Source organism: Gopherus evgoodei, chromosome 3 (genome assembly GCF_007399415.2).
Source record: "Gopherus evgoodei ecotype Sinaloan lineage chromosome 3, rGopEvg1_v1.p, whole genome shotgun sequence".
Taxonomy (NCBI): Eukaryota; Metazoa; Chordata; order Testudines; family Testudinidae; genus Gopherus; species Gopherus evgoodei.
The window spans coordinates 168,850,903-168,869,538 of record NC_044324.1 but is presented as its reverse complement, the minus strand read 5'-3'; the positions used below and the strand labels follow the sequence as shown (position 1 = coordinate 168,869,538).

Genomic DNA, 18,636 nt, shown 5'->3' with positions numbered 1-18,636 from the left:
TATTTCCATCGATAATTAAAATCTACAAATAGGCAAAGGAAGAAAACGCTGCTTGAGAACTTATTACACTTTGATTTAAGGATATTTACTTTGCATATGTTGACATGTGATGTTGACAATTTGTGTTTTAATGGTTATAAAGCCTGAACTTTTTGAATCTCAGTATCTACTGTTGTTTAATAATTATTGTCTAAGCCCTCCAGTAATGTCCCACAACTGTGAAAATTTAAATACGTACAAATTAAAAAAGCTTAAAACCCGTAATTTTGCATAACTGAAAATTTAAACTGATAACAATCTAAAAAGATGCTTACAAATAAACATCCATTTTATCCTCTCAAAATAAAAAAAGTAAATTCTGCCAAGCCTACTGTGGCACTCTGTACCTCAAAGCAGCACCCTGGAACCTGTATTCACCCCGTCATGTAACTATGATGTATTTCATACAAAGCTTGCCATATAAGATATCATAGGAAACATATATCAAAATATGCATACCATTAGTGTGTGTGAAGTTATGGGATTTTGCTGCATGGTTGTTACTGAAATATGTTATAAGTTTGGGAATCGTCCATTGCTAGTTCTCCACTGACAACAAAGGAGGTGATCCAAAGGATTGAATGACCATTAATGCACAGGGGAGTTGTAAACAAAGGGATTTACAATTCTGTAAGAGAAGGACCACACAATGGGGATTGCTCAGCCCTGTAACTCAGCAAGGCATTCCAGGCATGCCTGGGCTAGCGTCTTTCCAGGGACATGGACAAAGAGTATAAAATAAGGGACAATGGCATCGTGCTTTTACCTTTCTCCTCCCCCACCTACACTGGAAGCAACAAGAATGCTGGAAAGACAAAGACCTGAACTGAGGAGGCTGGTCCCAGGCTTAAAGGGAAAGCCTGTGTATTAAGGACTGTAACCTACCTTCAATATCCAACGGACCCCAAAATCTTTTTATTTACATATTATGATTGGGTTTTTTGTTATTATTTTCTCTAGAGTCTGGACTTTAACTATACCTTGACCAAGAAATTTGAACCTTGACAAAAAATAATTGGCTTACCCCTGTTCTGTACGAACAATCAATCCATCAGTGCCAATGCCTCTTCAAAAAGTAAGCCTGACTCCTTTCCTATGGGAAGGTTTTTACACTAGTATAATTTCATTGATTTCACTGATTTATACTACTGTAAGCGAGGCGAGAATTAGGCCCTGCATTTCTAATGACAGAACATGTAGATGGTATAATTAAGAATAGATTGTAGCTTTCATCCCCATTTCACAATAACTATACTCCTGGAGGGGAGTTTAAACTATCACCTCTAGCTTCTTTTCTTTTATTAAACAAACCCGCTGTTATCTTCTCTGCAGCCTTTGAAACACAATCAGCTCACAGTAAAAAGAGGACTTTTCCTTCCATGCCTGTGAGGTTTGAAAAGATGGGTTTTTGACAGGTAATTTTGCTTTGTGTTGGTCCCATTGCCAGTAACCTAACATTAGTTCCAAGGAAGGGGAAGGGATTTTAAGAGGTTGTACAGCCCCATGTGTAACTTAGCTTGCAATATGCATGTTGTTAAACATACATTTCACCCATTCCTGTTGAGGTTAATGGCAAATCGCTTCCAGGCTTTGCATGGCTGGGCCAGAGAGGGGAATAGGAACTCTGCGTTCTTTAGAATAAGTAGATGTGACTTCAAGTATCTGATACGTGGGGACTGATTTCCTGTGCATTGCTTCATGGGGACGTCCATTATCTACCTCTGTACTGGAAACCTGGCCTATTTTTTGGTTCCTGTCAAAGGTCAGCTCCCACCTTTCCCCATCTCCTAACTTGTTTAGCTGCTCAGGTGCTATCATGGACTTTCTCTTTTCATTCCTCAGTGTTTTAAACCGCACCCCTGTGCACCTGGTCCACGAAATCATATTGGTGGATGACTTCAGCGATGACCGTAAGTGACTCTCCATATCTTAACCACCAGGAGACAGACTGCACACAAGGGCACTGTGCTGGGTTGGGATGACAGAATAAGCAAAGGGATGGGGAGTACACAGCCCTATGTTGGGTGGTGGCAGTACGTGGGAGCTGTATTATCTTTCCCATATAGTCCCCTTTGCAATGAGCTTGGGATTCGAGGGTGTGGGGGTGGGCATGGATCTAGAGACAGATTCTTTAAACTGGAAGAACTTTGTATATCTCATTTGCCTGTTTATGCTGTCTGTTTAATTTTTAGGCATTAACTCAGGATAGACAGTACAACAAGGCTGGTCAACTTCATTTTCTGTTTATAGTCAGTTTCACTTTCTGGTTTCCATTCACTACAGGGCATTGGTTGAAAATCTGGCTGAAATTTAGGCTGTGTACTAGGAAGCTCTGAGAAAACCCAATGGCCAGTAGAGCCACATCCGCAAGTTGTCTTTGGCTTAAAAAAGCTCTAATTTAAACAAATAAACTTTGCCATGCAGAGTTTGCAGTAAAAGAGGATGGAAAATCCATTTTTCCAGCCTGTGAAAATTTTTGAGCTTTCAAAAAACAATTCCAAGAGGATGTGTGAACAATTTCAAAATGTTGTTTGTTTTTTTTTAAATTTTGAAACAGAAAATTCATCATAAGTGACCCTTTCCCCTGAAACGTTTTGGTTTTGAAGAATCAGCATTTTCCAACCCCCAAACCTTTCTTCGAAAAATTCCCATCCAGCTTCAGTTTGCAGCCCATATGTTGCCACACGATACTGGTGCATGAGACTCTGAAAGTCGCTGTCTAAAATCAGAAGTAAAACTGACTGGTCTGTTTTCATTTTCCATGCGCGAAAAGTATGTAAGTACAAAATCAATACAACTGTGTGAGAGTCTACTAGTTTTAATAATCTAAGGTGTTGTTAGGAAGGAAATTTTATTTTTAAAAAAAAGATTTTGAACCACAGTTCACACTTCCCTTTCTACAAAGGGTGGGGTTGCAAATGCTGCATGAGAATTTCAAATTCCAAAAGAGAGGATCTGTTTTAATTGAAACCAAAATATCATTTCTGTTCACAGCAGGCCTTATTCTGATCCCACACCAGTTTTACACTTGTGGTGTTCTACTGTGCTGGATCTAATTCTCAGTTACACTGCTGTAAGTCCAGGACACCTTTTGATTTAAGTGGAGCTATTCTGGATTTGCACCATTGTACCTGAGAGGAGAATCTCACTTTAAAGGAATAACTCCTGATTTTCACTGGTGTAAGGGAGAGAGACTCAGATCTATTTAGTGACTATTTGTAGCATAGTGAGCCAGCTACAGCTGTATCATGAAATAATGCTATAAATTACACATGGGACTTGATTCTTCCTCCATTACACCCATTTTACACAGGGCCACTCTGTTGAAGGATGTGGGCCAGATCTCAGCTGGTGTAAATAGGCATAGCTCCATTGACTTCAGTGGAATTACTCTGATTGACCCCAGCTGAGGATCAGGCCCAGTGGTGTTACACTGGTGTGACTGAGTGGAGAATCATGGCTGTAGAGTGAAGTGAATAGGAGAACAGGTTTAATTGGTACAATGAATGCTCATTGCATCACTTTAACTTGCACACCAAGGGTCTGCAAGGTGTAGCAGAAAAGCAACTAAAAGGAGGATGTAAAATACACTTATACCCATTTTCCAAGCAATTTACTCTCTACCTGCCGACACTCAAAGGCTATAAATAGGGCTAGTTGAAGTGCATATTTAGCACAAAGAGTCCTATTCTGATCTCACACTAGCATAAGAGCCTGATCCAAAGCCCACTGAAGTCACTGGAAAGACTCCTGTTGAATTCAGTGAGTTTTGGATCAGATTCTATATCAAGAGCAACTACACTGAAATCAATGGAGTTACACTGATGTGAAACTATTGTGACTGAGATACGAACCAGGCCTGGAGCTTTTCAGTCTGCTGGAAGAGATGAGAATAGGTGTGATGTTTGAAGGATAGAATAAACAAATGACAGTTATTTGGCTAAAAAATATAAGGCACTTACCTTCCTAAAAGCAGAAAGTTGTTGGGCTAGATCTTCACCTGCATCAGAGCTCCACATGGGACAAGACGGAGGGAGGAAGCAAAGGTGGCTGTCAGTCACCTTTGCACTCCCTTTAGTCCTTTAGGTATCAGAGGTCACTTTGGTGCCTGCCTAACTTAGAGCAACCTCAGGGCTGCTCTACATTGCACCCAACTGCAACAGGCCCCAAGTAGCCATTCTACAGCTGGGATTGTCAGAGTGCAGTAGTGCTCCATTCATCCCTTCCTTTCACCTTCGCCATGCCCTTTAGGCCACCCAAGGGTTTTCTTGCCTCATGAGGGAACAGAGACAATGGGGGTGAGGTAATATCTTTTATCAGACCAATTTCTGTTGGTGAAAGAGACAAGCGTTTGAGTTACACAAAGCTCTTCTTCAGGTTTACTCATGTGGCTGGTTATCTAGATTTACACTAGTGTAAATGACGTCAGAATCCAACCTAAGCCCTGATTCTCCTTGCTCACTGATTTTACAATGTAATTCTATTGGACCATATCCTGGAGGGCTTAGACATATCCTCCATATCCTTGTAAATCCATCTAACTCCATTGAAATAAATGGACTGATTTACACCAGCTAGGTAGCTGGCCCATTTACTTCAGCAGAGTCACTCGTGATTTACTCAGGTGTGCGATCAAAATCAAGCCCAATTTGTATCTGAGGTGCCACCCATGAAAAAAATAATCCTTCCTGCTCTTTTAATTACCGTGTGAGGCCCACGTCTGCTGAAAGTTATAGCTTCAACACTGATGTGTTCTGTGCCTCTGTTTGTGTTTCCAAAGCTGACGACTGCCGTTTATTGGGCAAGTTACCCAAGGTGAAATGCGTGCGCAACAGGCAACGAGAAGGTAAGATCCTGTTGGTGAGGAAGCAGGTGGGTAGCGAGAGAGAGGGAAGTTCTTGGAGGTAGGAAGAGAGTTGGATGCCTACTTGAGTTGGCAGGAGTGACTTGTGTTGGGGTGATGTGATCGCAGGGAGGTCTGCAAATATCAGTGACTCTTGGCTCCGACGGGCGAGAGCACTAATAAAAAGAGATGTTTAGAAGGGCCAGGAATCAAAATGGATTCCCCCCTCCCCACTCAAAGAGATTGGACCTATTAAGATATCCAATGAGGCTCAGCTGCAGCTTATTAGCCAGAAAATTAGAACAGGCAAAACAAAGCCCGGGGACTTCTTTTTAAAGCTGTTTGTTCTAATGAAACAGACAAGATCAGCTCCTGCTGCCTCCATGGGAATTAAAAAAAAAATGTAAATTAATTATATTTTAAAGATTAAGAAGCTCTGTAAGGAGGATGAACGTATGCCTTGGGGGGCTATTGCTGGCGACCTCCGGGTACACTTTGCCATCCAGCCCCAGAATCTAAATGGCTATTTTCTAATGCCGCTTTACAGTATTAAAAAAAATAAAATAAAAAAAAAATCAAAGAATGTTTTTAGTGGCAAGCCAAAGGCATGAGCTATAGGGATTTTATGGAGTGGGGAGATAGGGAGGATGGGGAGTAGAGGGGGTTTATCTGAGTATTCTCCCGCTTGGCTGGATTTGCTATGTTAGACTGGGGTGAATCTTGAGTGGCCTCTTTGATTTTAGAGAATTTCTCTGCATTGACACTGGTCTAAGTGAGTCACAATCTGGCCCTCTCTCTATATCTGTATCTGGATTTCTGTCTGTCTTTCTCCCAGCCAAACTGTGACACCCCACCACATGCACTCCACATACAGACATGCTCCTCCATGGCATCAGAGTGCCCTGACCCAGTGGAGATGGGTTCTGCTGTAGATGCTGGTATGTAGGGAGTCATGATTTGGGAACCCAGCCCAAACGGGTCACATCCACTTGTACACCACAGAGTTATACTCCATCGAGGCTCTTTGCACACCGCCTGTAGGCAGCTGGGGCAAGAGTGTGATGGAGATGGTAGGCCCCTAGCTAGATGACAGAGCCTGGAGCTGCCATAGAAGTTGTAGATTGCAGTCTAGGGGGATCTTCCATTCTCCAGTCCACAAGGATATCCCTAGTAAACCGCATAGTCACTCAGGTTGCCCCAGGTTCCAGGATTTGGCCTTCTGTCTGTCTCTTGCTCTTGCTCTGACTCTTGGGGTATGTCTCACTCCCTTTCCTCCAGGTTCTTGTAACATAATTATCAATGGCCTCCTTCTGCCTGTCCCTGTAATGCTGCTTCTTGCCTTTGTGATCTTCCATTTCCCAACGTCCCTCAGTTCCTTGTTGTCTCCTTTTGTCTCACCACCACTACCACCGACGGTACTATTCCAGCACCACCTCCATTCTTGTGTCCCCATTTAGTGCTCTCAGCTATCCTTGGTCAAGGTGCAGGTCCTTCCATTTGTGGAGGGTCCATCCATTTAGTTAATGCTGCTGCTAATTGGCAAATGGACAGTGTGCTGGAGGAATGAGCGGGGAGGAGCCATTTGACTGGTAGATATCACATACACAGAGACAGTGGAAAGATGTAACTGGTGGAAAGAGGGCTTCGTGTTCATCTTTAGAGATCAAAAATTAATCAAACAATCCAACCCTAAATCTATGTTTCTGAGTAGTTCCCCGTGAACTGTAGTATCACAGCTAGATATACCCACTGCATTTACCTGTCTCTTTCTCACATACACAAATATCCACCTCCTACGTCTGCCAACAGCCAGGTGGGGGTAAGTGCATTATAATGGACACAGCAGGTTTGTTGCTCCTCGGGACCAGCACTTGAGATGTCCCCCTCCTTGATAAAAGATACATTTCTGCTGAGCATCCTGAGCCGATGACCTTTGATGCCACAGAGGGCAAGACATCAGTGGGTCAGTAGATGGACCCAGCAGTGGGAAGTCAAGATGAATTTTAGGGATTAGAGAGAGAGACCTAATCATGGATTGACACTACAGTTACAGACAGTCCTCCATCCCTACACCCAGCTTCCACCTACATAAGTGGGACCATCATTGGTGGATCCAGTGAACTTACATACCGAAATCACAGACTTACTAAGGAGACCCACTCATTTGTGGCGGAGGATGGATGGGGGTTCTTGGTGGTGGTGGTGTGATAAAATATTTCTTCAAATTCCCCTCTCCTTTGTCACTGCTGTTACAGACACATTCCAAGCTGAATTAAATTCGCATTAGATTATTGTATCTGTGGGGGTTACTGAAGCATTTTAAGTTTTGTTTTTCACCCAGGAAAGTGGTAGCAGAAATAATTGCATGAATTAAGAATTGGTGTAAATGCCATAAATCAGTAATCTAAATGGCCCCTTAATTTACCTTAATGACCTTGGAAAATGAGGGAGGTGGCTTGTTCACATCAAACCCCAGGTATGCACATGTAGGATGGAGGATGGGTCGGGGCTCAAGGGTTCTGTGTGTGTAGAATGTGCTTCTGAGCCCCTTTACGGAGACGCATGCAATATGTGCTGCACCTGAGCTTGCGTGTATCTGAACAGGTTTGATCCGGTCCCGAATCCGAGGAGCAGACATGGCACAGGCAGGAGTCTTGACCTTCCTAGACAGTCACTGTGAGGTGAATAAAGACTGGCTGCTGCCTCTCCTGCAGAGGATCAAAGAGGTAAGTGTCTCGGAAAACCAGGTCACCATTCAATTAGCACAAGACTTGGCAAAATCCACCAATAGCTTCTCTTATGGCCAGTGGTGGACATAGGGTGACCAGACAGCAAATGTGAAAAATCGGGATGAGGATGGGGGGTAATAGGTGCCTATATATGAAAAATCCCCAAATATCGGGACAGTCCCTATAAAATCGGGACATCTGGTCACCCTAGGTGGACATGTGTCGAAACGTTCAGGGCTGACCCTCAGTGGGGTACCTGCCAAGTTTTTCTCTCTCTAGCCTTTCTTTAACATGCATTAGAGTTTTTTCTCTCTCTCTCTCCTGCTCCTCTGGTGATCCCACTTGGCCTAGTTCATCTGTGATGTACTGCTGCTGTAGTCAGAAGGATTACCCTGGCTGTGCAATAGTGAGTCAGTCCCAGCAGATGATGGGTATGTTGCATAGACAGGAGGCGAGGAACTGGCCAGTGTGTGTGTGCAAATCAAGTTAGCTGAACCCCTGGGTCCCTGTTGCAATTGCTGAGAGGCAAATGCTGAGTGGTGCAAGGGGAATAGGTGGGCATTGCTCAAAGGGACTTTTCAATTAAGCTCATGTAAAAATGCCCAATACTGATGATTTAGGGCTCTTTGAATAAGGGTTGAATTTAATTTCATGCTAATTAAACTTTAATAAATGGATTTAATAGGTTTAAATTCTGCTGATTTCACAGCAGACAATGACGTTCTCCTTCCACTAGAAACACCTCTGCCCTCGCCCTGCCCGCCACAAATAAAAGGTGGCGTGATCTTGTGGGTTCAGTGTAGCATCTGGGAACAAGGAACTCCTTAGCTCTGCCACTGGCTCCTGTGACCTTGGACCTCACCATGCCCAAATTTCCCCCTCTGTAAAATGGGGATAATTATACGTATGCACCTCACAAGGACATCACATGCAGATTTTATTTAGTTGTGTGGTTAGCTGTGCTTGGAAGATGAGTGTTTATGGGTCATTAGAAAGATCATTATTGTTACTATTATCAGGAATGTGTGTCTCCTGGTAAATACTGTTATTCATGATTAAAACAGTTATTTGTATATTTCATTATGAAATATATGAACATATCTTTGGGGAACTGGTGCATAAAGGGGTGAAATGCCTGTCTAAGGTCACAATAATATGTAAAAATGGGCTTGTTTTACCATTATCCTGCCCTTTGTCTCTCTCATCACCCTTCTGCAGCTTCTCACGAACCTACCTTGCCCCTTGTTACAAACTTACGTTGTTCCATGTGAAGCGCCAGTGACTTGGTGGGGGCAGAGGTCCAGGTTAATTTCCTAACCTGTAAGCTGTCAGGGTCAGGCCTTAATACTGTGTTTGTGCAATGCCTACCCCAATGAGGTCGCAATCTCTGACTGAAGGCAGCACTAAAATACATCTAATAAATACTGATGTAATCACAATGACACTTACATATTATGAAGACTCCACTCTGACCTGCCCCATTACAGGGTCTTCCGCTAACGTTTATTTCACTGCTTGTTTTTCACCCTGGATATTGCCTTTTAACACTCCTCCCTCCCCTTCCCCCTACATTTCCCTACTCCAGCCAACTCCTCCCTGCATTTTAACTCAAGAGCAACAGCATCTTTCCCGTTGACGTGTTCTGGCAGAGTGAAAGCGAGCTGGGCGGCAGTCAGGACTGCATTTCCCTTGTAGCGCTGGGGACCGTAGCTCATGCTCAGAGTCGATGTGATGGATGAATGTGGATGGCAGAGGCAGCAATGCCAGAGGAGTTTCATTACAACTGAGCAGCAGGAGCATGGTTTGAATGTAACATTAAAGCCAAACATCACCTCTGCTAACTTCTGATTTGTAATTCTATTTTAAATATGTACATGGCTTGAAGTAAAAGCTGGCTCTGTGGTTAGCACTCTCTGCTGGTCATGGTGCAGAGGACCTGGATTCAGTCACTCCCTAGAAGTTGACAGGGACTTTGTTGAAGGGTGTTGCTGACATTTTGGGCCAAGTGAGATCACTGTGAAATAGGACTTTAAAGAGCTAGAAGGCTCAGTGGCTTAATCCACTGACAGGTCCCCACTTGTGGAGACTTGGATTTAAATCCTGCTTTAGGACAAAGACAGAATAGTGGGTTCATCCTACTTCCTAGTGGGCATTTCCCCCATCTTGCTAAGACACCACGTAGGTGTGATCGATGCAGTCAGTAGTCTCTGAGATTGGAATAGCAGGGGTTGTGACAGGTCAGGAGTGAAGGGCATTGACTGAGCTGTGTGTGGGGAGCCCAGGGCTGGATCAGCAGGCAGTGCTGTGGGTCAGGATGGAGATGCATTAGAGGAAAGGTGTCTGGGGTGTGCAGGAATGGAACTGTAGGTGGTGCTTCAGTGAGGATTGAGGTGCACCTCAGAGCTTGGTGGAGACCTAGTGCTGGAATACCAGGGGGTCGGAGGGGTGGGCAGTTCTATAGGCCAAGATTGGAGGGTATTTTTGAAAATATATTTTTTTCTTTTTAAAAATGTAACCCTTGAGAGAATTTTTTTTAAAGGGCCGAGGGGTTCTTACCCCCGTCCATTAGTGTCCTTGTTACCTGGCTCATTGCCTCCATCCTTTACACTGGGGTTAAGATACTGATCACGGAACTGTATGAAATGTTACTGCTGCCACCTTCAGGCAGGTGCTGGAAAGACAATCAGCCAATTCCCTGCCATGTTCTTTTACAGTGGTAATTAACGTTATATAAAAAGTCTTTTCTTACTTTGTTACTGGCAGGAATGGTCTTTGTGGTAATAAAATGTAAGTCTCGAGCAAATTAAGAATGACTGGCCCAAAATGAATCTGACTTCGCTCCCAGCACCATTCCACTCTGCATGTCACTTCCCATTTTTCATTGGGCAAAGCAGCTGTTCAGGCAGGTTTTTGGGTGTTCGGCAAATGTCCAAATAAAAGGAGGTGTGTGTGTGTGTGTGTGTGTGAGAGAGAGAGAGAGAGAGCGCATGCACGTTCCAAGACTGTGTTTACGACTACAAACGTGTAAGCACATGATCTCTCATTTTTCCTTATAGAGCTGTATCTAAAACCATTACCCATTTATTTCAACTGAATCACTTTTCTTAAAATGTAATTATCAAGCCTAAGGCATTTTTATAGTAAGAATCAATCGTAATTGGCTCACCTGAAAATTAGCTTTTGCTAATGCCACTATAATGAACCAGCGGATGGCGACGTTCTGCTTCCATCTGAAGCCCCTGACAGTTTTGCGTGTTCTCCCAGTCTGTGGAGAGAGCTCTAAGGTGGGATGTTAAGCTATAACTTTGCATGAATCCACCTCAAAGGGAGAAGGATGTCCACCGCCTTCCTGCTAACCATTCGAACGAATGGGAGGTCAACATTGGTGGTTGTAGGCCTGAATATCTGGAATAAGTTTCCATTTCCATTGAAATATTTTATTTAACTTTCAAGAATGTTCTAAAGGGACAGTGTGTGGTTGACTGGCAGATATAATTTAGTTTGTGTGACAACAAGATCAGTAGAAATGCGTTCATTAATTTTTGAAAATTCTAATTAAGAATTTGAAAATATGGGAGGGGGAGGGAGGTTTAGAGGTAAACATGCTCTTGAAATTTTTGCAACCCCAACAATTCAGCATTGTGCTAGGCATGTGAGAGGCAGAAGGTGAAACTGACTAAAGTAAAAGTTGACTATAAATCAAATAGTAGCTATGCTTATAAGAAGTGCCTTTCTTTTCAGGATCTCAAAGCCCTTTGTGCACGCTGGGTAAGATCATTATCCCTATTGTATAGATGTGGACACTCAGGCACAGAGATTCTAAGTATGTCACTGAAAGCTAAAATCCCTGCAGTATTTCTCTCTGCTGAGAAACACAGAGAATGTTCATGGGGATTTTCTTGTAAGAGTCTTTGCTTTGTAATGAGGATGAGGAGAATCCAATCTAGACATGAATTATGGCTTTCTAAACGTGTTCATGAGCAAGTTGCTTATGGTAAAATGTTAACATAATGACTAGACATAATAATTCTTCCTCAACATAAGTTTCGTACACAGTATCCTCTGATTTCCTCTCCATCCTGGGCTTAAATCCTTTTGCCCTATCTCGTGGAGACCTTCCTGCAGCCAGTGGGCATGACTGTAGTTTGATCTCATCAGTGCCATTCTTTGGGTCAATCAGAAGGGTCACTAGAAAGCAACCTTGAGACACCCTCTCCTCAGCCTCTTGCTGGTTCAGCCGTCCAGAAATCAGAGCTGAGAGGTGGACAGAGATCTCTCATTTCATAGTGCAGAATAGAGCTGGTTGGGACATTTTCCATTCATTTTTTTTTTCTTGGTTGAAAACTCCAATTCATCAAAACCAAAATGGTTCGTGAAACAGGGGCAGGTTCAGTGACTCTCCTGACTTGAAAAATGTTCAGACCAAAGGTTTCCAAATCATCAAAATGTTTCATTTTGACATTTTCAAAATTAAAACAGCCAGGTTGCTGTTTCAAAAAAATTTTTTTGTTTAGAAATGTAAGCTAGAGACTGAAAAAAAAAAGTTTAAACAAACAGAAAAAGGTGAAATCAAAATGAAATATGACAAAATGTTTCCACTGACCCCAAATGAAAAAAACAATTTTTGGGGTTGTAGTTGTCAGATTTTGACTTTTCGTCCTCATTTGTGATAAGAAAAATGTTGAATGCTTCAAAAAATATTCATGGAATGGGAAAAAATATTCCCACCCATCCCTAGTGCAGAGCACTAACCTCTGGGGTCACTTATTTGGCTTTCTGTTCTGTATTGGTTGGATTCTTGTATTAAGGATTTTTCAGTCAATTTCAAAAGTTCATCATGCTGGGAAAAGAAGCGGTAGAAAAACTTCCAGCAAAAGGTGTGCTGTTTGAGGGGAAAGGTGATATTGGGGTTCAGACACAAGTCTAGGTGTCAGAGTTCTGTGCACTGACTTTGGTCAAGCCATTTAGGGATCAGTCTTGCCATTGACTTGTTCAGGAGCAGGACTGGGACTTTGTGATGGGGTCTCCAAGGTGCAACCTGGACTGTGGGACCACTAAGCTCTCTGTCCCACCAACCTGGGTCACCTCTAACACTGTGGTGCTGATGCCAAGGTACAAGCTTCTGATAGGCACTGCACTTACACAGCCATCCACAGGCAGGGACATGCGCAACCAAGTTACATGAATGATCTCCCAGCCTCTCATGAACTATCAATAGAGAAGCTCCAGACAATTCCCTTCAGCTCCAGCCCTATGCCCCAGAACTGTACCATCTTGTCCTGATCAGAAGCCTGGCCAGTGTAAATTCATTACCTTGTTTGCCACTCCAACAAAAGGGTAATGCACGTGCAACAGCCCCTGTTAACGTGAGTTGAGATTTCCTAAGCACTTCAACCAAAACACACGCTTTTAGGTAAAATATAAAACAGATTTATTAACTACAAAAAGAGAGATTTTAAGTTATTATAAGTGGCAGGCATAGAGATCAAAAATGGTTATCTAAGAAACAAAAATAAATTCTCAGTCTAATTCTAACTTAGACTATGGAAGATTTGAATCAAACGGTCCCACATTAACAGGTGGTACAGTTAGCTTATAGTTCCTCAGTACATAGACTGGACTTCCCTACAACCTGGGATCAATCTTCCTAGTTTCAAGTCTTTTCTTTCCAGATGATTTTCCAGGTGTTGAGATGGGGAGGGGAAGAAGCCAAGAGATATCACTGCCTCTCTTTTTATACCTTCTTCCAGCTGCTAGAAAGATCCTAACTGTGAGGTGGGGTCAGGCAGCTCCACTGCATATATGCCTTCTCTGAGAAGTCTCTGGGATAGTTGATTCTTCTTGATGGGCCATTAATGCTGTCTGGCCCCTCCTTTGTTGCAACTGAAAGGCTGGCTGTGGGAATCTCCCAACCTCACAGCATATTTCAGTACCATCTTCAGCAATACTTCATAACTTCACATATAATGATAGTATGTACAACTGATATTACTGTGCAGCAAATCAAGACTTTCAAAATTATCCTTGCAAGGTTTACTTTGTACAAAATATATCATGATTATATGGCAGTGGTGAATATGGGGGTTCCAGGGTGCTACTTTGAGGTGCAGAGTGTCAATCTTTAATGTCTTATGTCTCAGTTTCTCCATCTACCATATGGGAATAACAATATTTACTGACCTGACATGGGTATTATGATGCTTAATTCATCAATGTCCATACAAGTGCTTTGAGATTCTCGGATAGACAGTGTCATAGAAATGCCAAAAATGATCATTCTGATGTATGAAGCCTAAGTCCCCAATATGGCCAAGCAGCATGACTTTCAGCGCTCAGCTCCTGTGTCCTGTGACTGCACCCGAACATAGCTCCTATTTGTCAGGACTGATTTCTAAAACAAAATCTTTTCCCAGAGTGAGAGAGCAAGCCTGCATGTGCTAAGGCGCATTCGTCTGCATGTCTGTGAAAAGCGATTTGATCTGGTGAGGGTAAAAGCTTGAAGTTTGAGCTATAATTGGAGTTTGGGATTTTCGAAAAGAAAAAGGGAGATAAGAGACCAGTCAAAGCTGTCAAAATCTCATCCTCCTGTAGATATTTTTGTCCCTAACTGTTTGTATAATCTCTTTTCCTATAACTAGATGTTAATTAATTCACTAGTACCAAATATTTAACATCATTTCATTCTTTTTTTAACCCCTACCTGTCCTTTGACAAAAGCAGTGCTGTATGGTAATTTTGCGGATTTATGATATGTAGTGTTTTTCTATATGTTTTAACTGGCTGGCTGGCTGGCTTTGTTTTGTCTATTCTTTAAACTGTTTGCTTGTCGCTTAACTTTCGAAATTCAATAAAAAGACTTGAAAGGAGATAGTGGGGGAAATAAATTGATGAATTTGTAAAAGAAAGATGGAGTTTTATACTCGGCTAAAGATTCTTGAGCCAAGTTCGGTATGAAACCCACCCACAGCCTATGCAGTCCGGGTTTCTTTGTGAGGGAATTTAGAGCTAGTGAAAGATGCTGGCTTAACAGCCTTGGAGACTAAGTCCTCTGCTCATAATAGGGGAAGTATAAACTTTCCCACACACCGCGCTGGCAGTGTACCCTCAACCTTGTCCTCCAGGAATGAGAGTGTCTGAGTGGATGCTTCCATTCAACCCTTAGCCTTTCTGATAAGACAGCCAACAAGGGTGAGGGTTGTTCTTGTGATATGGCACCAGTCCAGCAGAAACTGGATTGATATCAGGAGTTCCAGCTAGTGAACACAGCTAAGAATTTGGCCCTCCCCTTGATTTCTCTGTCCTGTGGATCAGTAGGGGACTCCAGACCTCAGTGGCAAACCAGCTTCCTCACATCTTTGCCTATAATACAGGATTTCCCAGCACCCTGCTCCTGAGATGGCTTCTGAGGAGAAGCTACACCAGGTCAAAAGTCATGGGTTGTTTTGTTCCTTGTTCTCAGGATCCAACCCGCGTGGTCAGTCCAGTTATCGACATCATCAACTTGGACACTTTTGCCTATGTGGCCGCTTCCTCGGACCTCAGAGGAGGTGAGTGTGTGTTGTGCTCACTCCCTGTTGGCTGATGCTGATCTGTCAGGCGTTATGCTCAGCAGACACTGGCAGAGGGAAGTGGCTGACTCAGTGTAAAGGAGGTACTGAGTCGGAACTCCCTACTGTAAAGATTATTTATAATACTCTGTATACACAGCTGTTTTGTGCAAGGCATGCTAAAAATACCCTGTTTCCCCCTCTATCAGTTTGCAAAGCTAGATTGGCCCTTCGTACCACTGACTTGAGGGAATGGAGTTCCTTACTTGGGTGCTGCGGGGGAAGTATTCCATCTAAGCTAAGCCCCAGCAACAGAGAAAACCAGGTGTCATCAAAGGGGAGGGATATAGAGAGATGGTATTGCCGTGCATATCTCCACAGCTATAATTTGGTTTGTTAGCTGAAGTCCCTTTCTGAGCTTTGCACATTTCTGGTTGCCTGATTTTCCCACTGAGTCATGCCAGATATATGCCAGTGTAAAACCAAAGTGACACAGTGAAGAATCAGGCACTGAAATATGACTTCATTCTGCTAAATGGCAAGATTACTCTTCCTTCCTTGGAGAATGCTGTTCTCTGATTATTCTGAGAGAGAGTGGCTCCTCATCTTGTTTTTGCATTGCACGCGCCCCTGGAGTTTTTTACTCATGTCCTTGGATTTCCCTAGAAAATGCCAGCTAGTGCTCTGTGCAGGGACTTTCTACCAGGCTTGGTTGTCTGGTGGTTTTAACACAGAGACAAATGGAAGCTATGATGAGACTAATGACAGATTAACAGGTTTGTGCCAGAGAAGACGTGGCCCATACAGAAGTCCAATTTCTATAGCCTCTGCAGAAGGGGTAACTGGACTAGATGAACTGTGAATGTATTCTGGTATGGCAATTTATACAGTTCTATAAATAGAACCAAAGCCATTCTTCAAGTTCAGACAGGCGTGGCTCATTGCCTCTTTGCTAGAATCTTTGATTCCCCTTCTCAAGATGGGCGCTCAGCAGATGAGGCAGCCTCTTGTTTGGACCTCACTGCAAACTTGCTGGTTCTCTGCGATTCCTGTCTCTGTGACCCTTTCTGCTCTGCACCTCCTTGTCTAGAAGCCCCAGAACATGCAACATTTCCTACTGCGTAGAGAATGAACCAGGGTTGTGCAGTGAAGGAGGCTGTTGTTTGAGGGCCCCTGTTTCATTTGTTGCAGAGTTGAAAGGTGGGTAGTGAATGAGGCAGGGGACTGCAGAAAGGGAGGAGAGAGTCTCAAGGTTTAGACAGTTGAATGGTGCTAGGAGAATTGGTTTCTATGCTCGCCACAGAGTTCCTTAAAGTAGACTTCTCAGAGATGGTCACTACTTGTATGTTCCTCAATTTTGGGGGCCTGTCTTGATTTGCAGATGTGTTGAGCACTCACAACTGCAACTGAAGTCGATAGGAGCTGTGCTTTGAACATTCAAAATGCTGTGTAATGCTGAGTACTATGAAAAATCAGGCCCTACATCTTTCCAACTGGGCACCAGGAGTTAATGTGCACTTTGGACCTAAGTGCCTCGATGCCTTAGTTTCTCATCCATAAAATGAGGATAGTATCACCCCATCATCCTACAGGGGGATCATGAAGGTAAATTTGCTAATGCTTGTGAACCCCTCCAGTATTACAGCGATGAGCACCATAGAAAAGCCCGTGAGGAAATTAATAATAAATAAACAAGGCCATGGGCCCACATGGTGAACAATGGTGGTAAAATGAAATATTAAATTGCTGATCATCAACTGAGCCCTGTCCATTCTGTTCACTGAATGAGGCAGGGCTCCTGTGAAGACAATAGTGTGTGTTCATGTAGTTAAAGGCTGTATCCTAATGCTTATGCATAAGGGTGCTGAATTAAGGCTGTACAGGCCACCTTTGTTCTAGCACTTCCTGACTTTTGAGTGTTGGACATTGCAGTGTAACATTCCTTTCATGTAGTTATTTGTTTGTAATATTTAAATGTGTGAGACACTGGAATCGTCTCCTAAGAGAACTCGCTGCAGCCCCATTTTCTGGGTCATTTGAAACTGGAGAATCAGAAACAATTCTGTGCTGGCTAGGGGATAGTTTTGATGGTCTCCTAGTTTGTGTCCATCTCCAAGTTCACCATGGTCCTTCTCTACTTCGTTTGTAGGGTTTGATTGGAGTCTTCATTTCAAATGGGAGCAGCTTTCCCCAGAGCAGAAAGCCAAACGAATTGACCCTACAGAAGCCATTAAGTAAGTAGCAAGGCAGTGAAGGGGGGAAAACTGGGCTGAACAGAGGGCTTTCTCCTGTGGAAGCTGGTGCCAGCCAGGCTGTATCCAGGGCCTTGTCTGATTTTGCCCTTTTCACTTGCAGGGAAATTTGCACATTAAGGAGTCGATTCAAACAGGGCCACCCAGAGGATTCAGGGGGCCTGGGGCAAAGCAATTTCAGGGGCCCTTCCATAAAAAAAAAGTTGCAATATTATAAAATACTATATTCTTGTGGGGGCCCTTGCCTAGGGCCTGGGGTAAATTGCCCCATTTGCCCCCTACCTCTGGGCGGCCCTGGATTCAAAGCCCATTGAAGTCTACGGGAGTCTTTCCGTTGACTTCACCAGCTATGAATATGACCCTGAATGGAGATATTGCCCAGTTCTGTAAATACAGCACATGGTTCTATTTAGCTGGTCCAGAAGGAAATCTAAGTACCTAATTAGGGACCTGGTTTAACATATATGGCATCGTGGAGGAGATGGATAGGTACTCCCACCCGTCCCATAACAGTCCCGAGTCTCATGGATCTTATTATTGTAATAAGGTAGTGCCTAAGGGCTCCACATGTTTCCCTCCTCCCCAAAAGTCTAAGTAAAAATAGGTGAAGGCTCCTAGTTCATCCAGCCTTCTCCCCTCAGCAAAGACTCTTACTTTACTTCTCACAACTCATATTTTACCCAAAAACGAGGAATCCTTGAAAAAGGTTGAAAACCTTGATGAAAGCAGGTGATCCAGATCATGCCTTCCCAACCAGCCTTGCCCTTCTAAACTGCCTAAGGGGTGGACAGCAAGTCTAAAGGTAATAGGAAGTGAGTGGTGAATCTCAGGAGAGTTAATCAAATCAGGAAGAGAAAAAAATCTGTTCTCATCCCTTGGGTTGGTGGGAGTGCCTCACCTTACTCATTACTACTCCCTGTTGCTGGCTGAGGTATGGTGTGGTCTGGTATTTTGTCCAGTCCTTGAAGAGAAGTATTGTTGTTGTGACGTGCAGCATGGAATAAGGAATGTGGTAGTGAAAGCTCAGAGGTCCAGAAATGATGCAGAGGACACACATCATGGGGAACCAAATCTTGCTGCTTCTTACCCTGGTTCTTGTAACGAGCTCATGTTCATCTCCTGATGCCCCATCTCATTTTCATGATTGTCCTGCCTTGCAAAAACAATTGGAGCCTCCTCCCAGTGCAGCAAGACCATGAGACCCGAAACAAATCCAGTGCATCTTA

General features: G+C 43.3%; 1 protein-coding gene across 2 annotated transcripts in view; it reads left to right on the top strand.

Annotated features, from left to right (window-relative positions):
- Nucleotides 1-18,636, top strand: part of GALNT14 (polypeptide N-acetylgalactosaminyltransferase 14) — a 200,346-nt gene that overhangs the window by 146,207 nt on the left and 35,503 nt on the right. For both annotated transcript variants that reach the window (XM_030557364.1, XM_030557363.1), the window contains exons 4-8: nucleotides 1,882-1,949; nucleotides 4,820-4,885; nucleotides 7,487-7,608; nucleotides 15,071-15,158; nucleotides 17,308-17,392. In XM_030557364.1, the coding sequence (XP_030413224.1) occupies nucleotides 1,882-1,949; nucleotides 4,820-4,885; nucleotides 7,487-7,608; nucleotides 15,071-15,158; nucleotides 17,308-17,392 (429 nt within the window). The remainder of the gene's footprint in view (nucleotides 1-1,881; nucleotides 1,950-4,819; nucleotides 4,886-7,486; nucleotides 7,609-15,070; nucleotides 15,159-17,307; nucleotides 17,393-18,636) is intronic.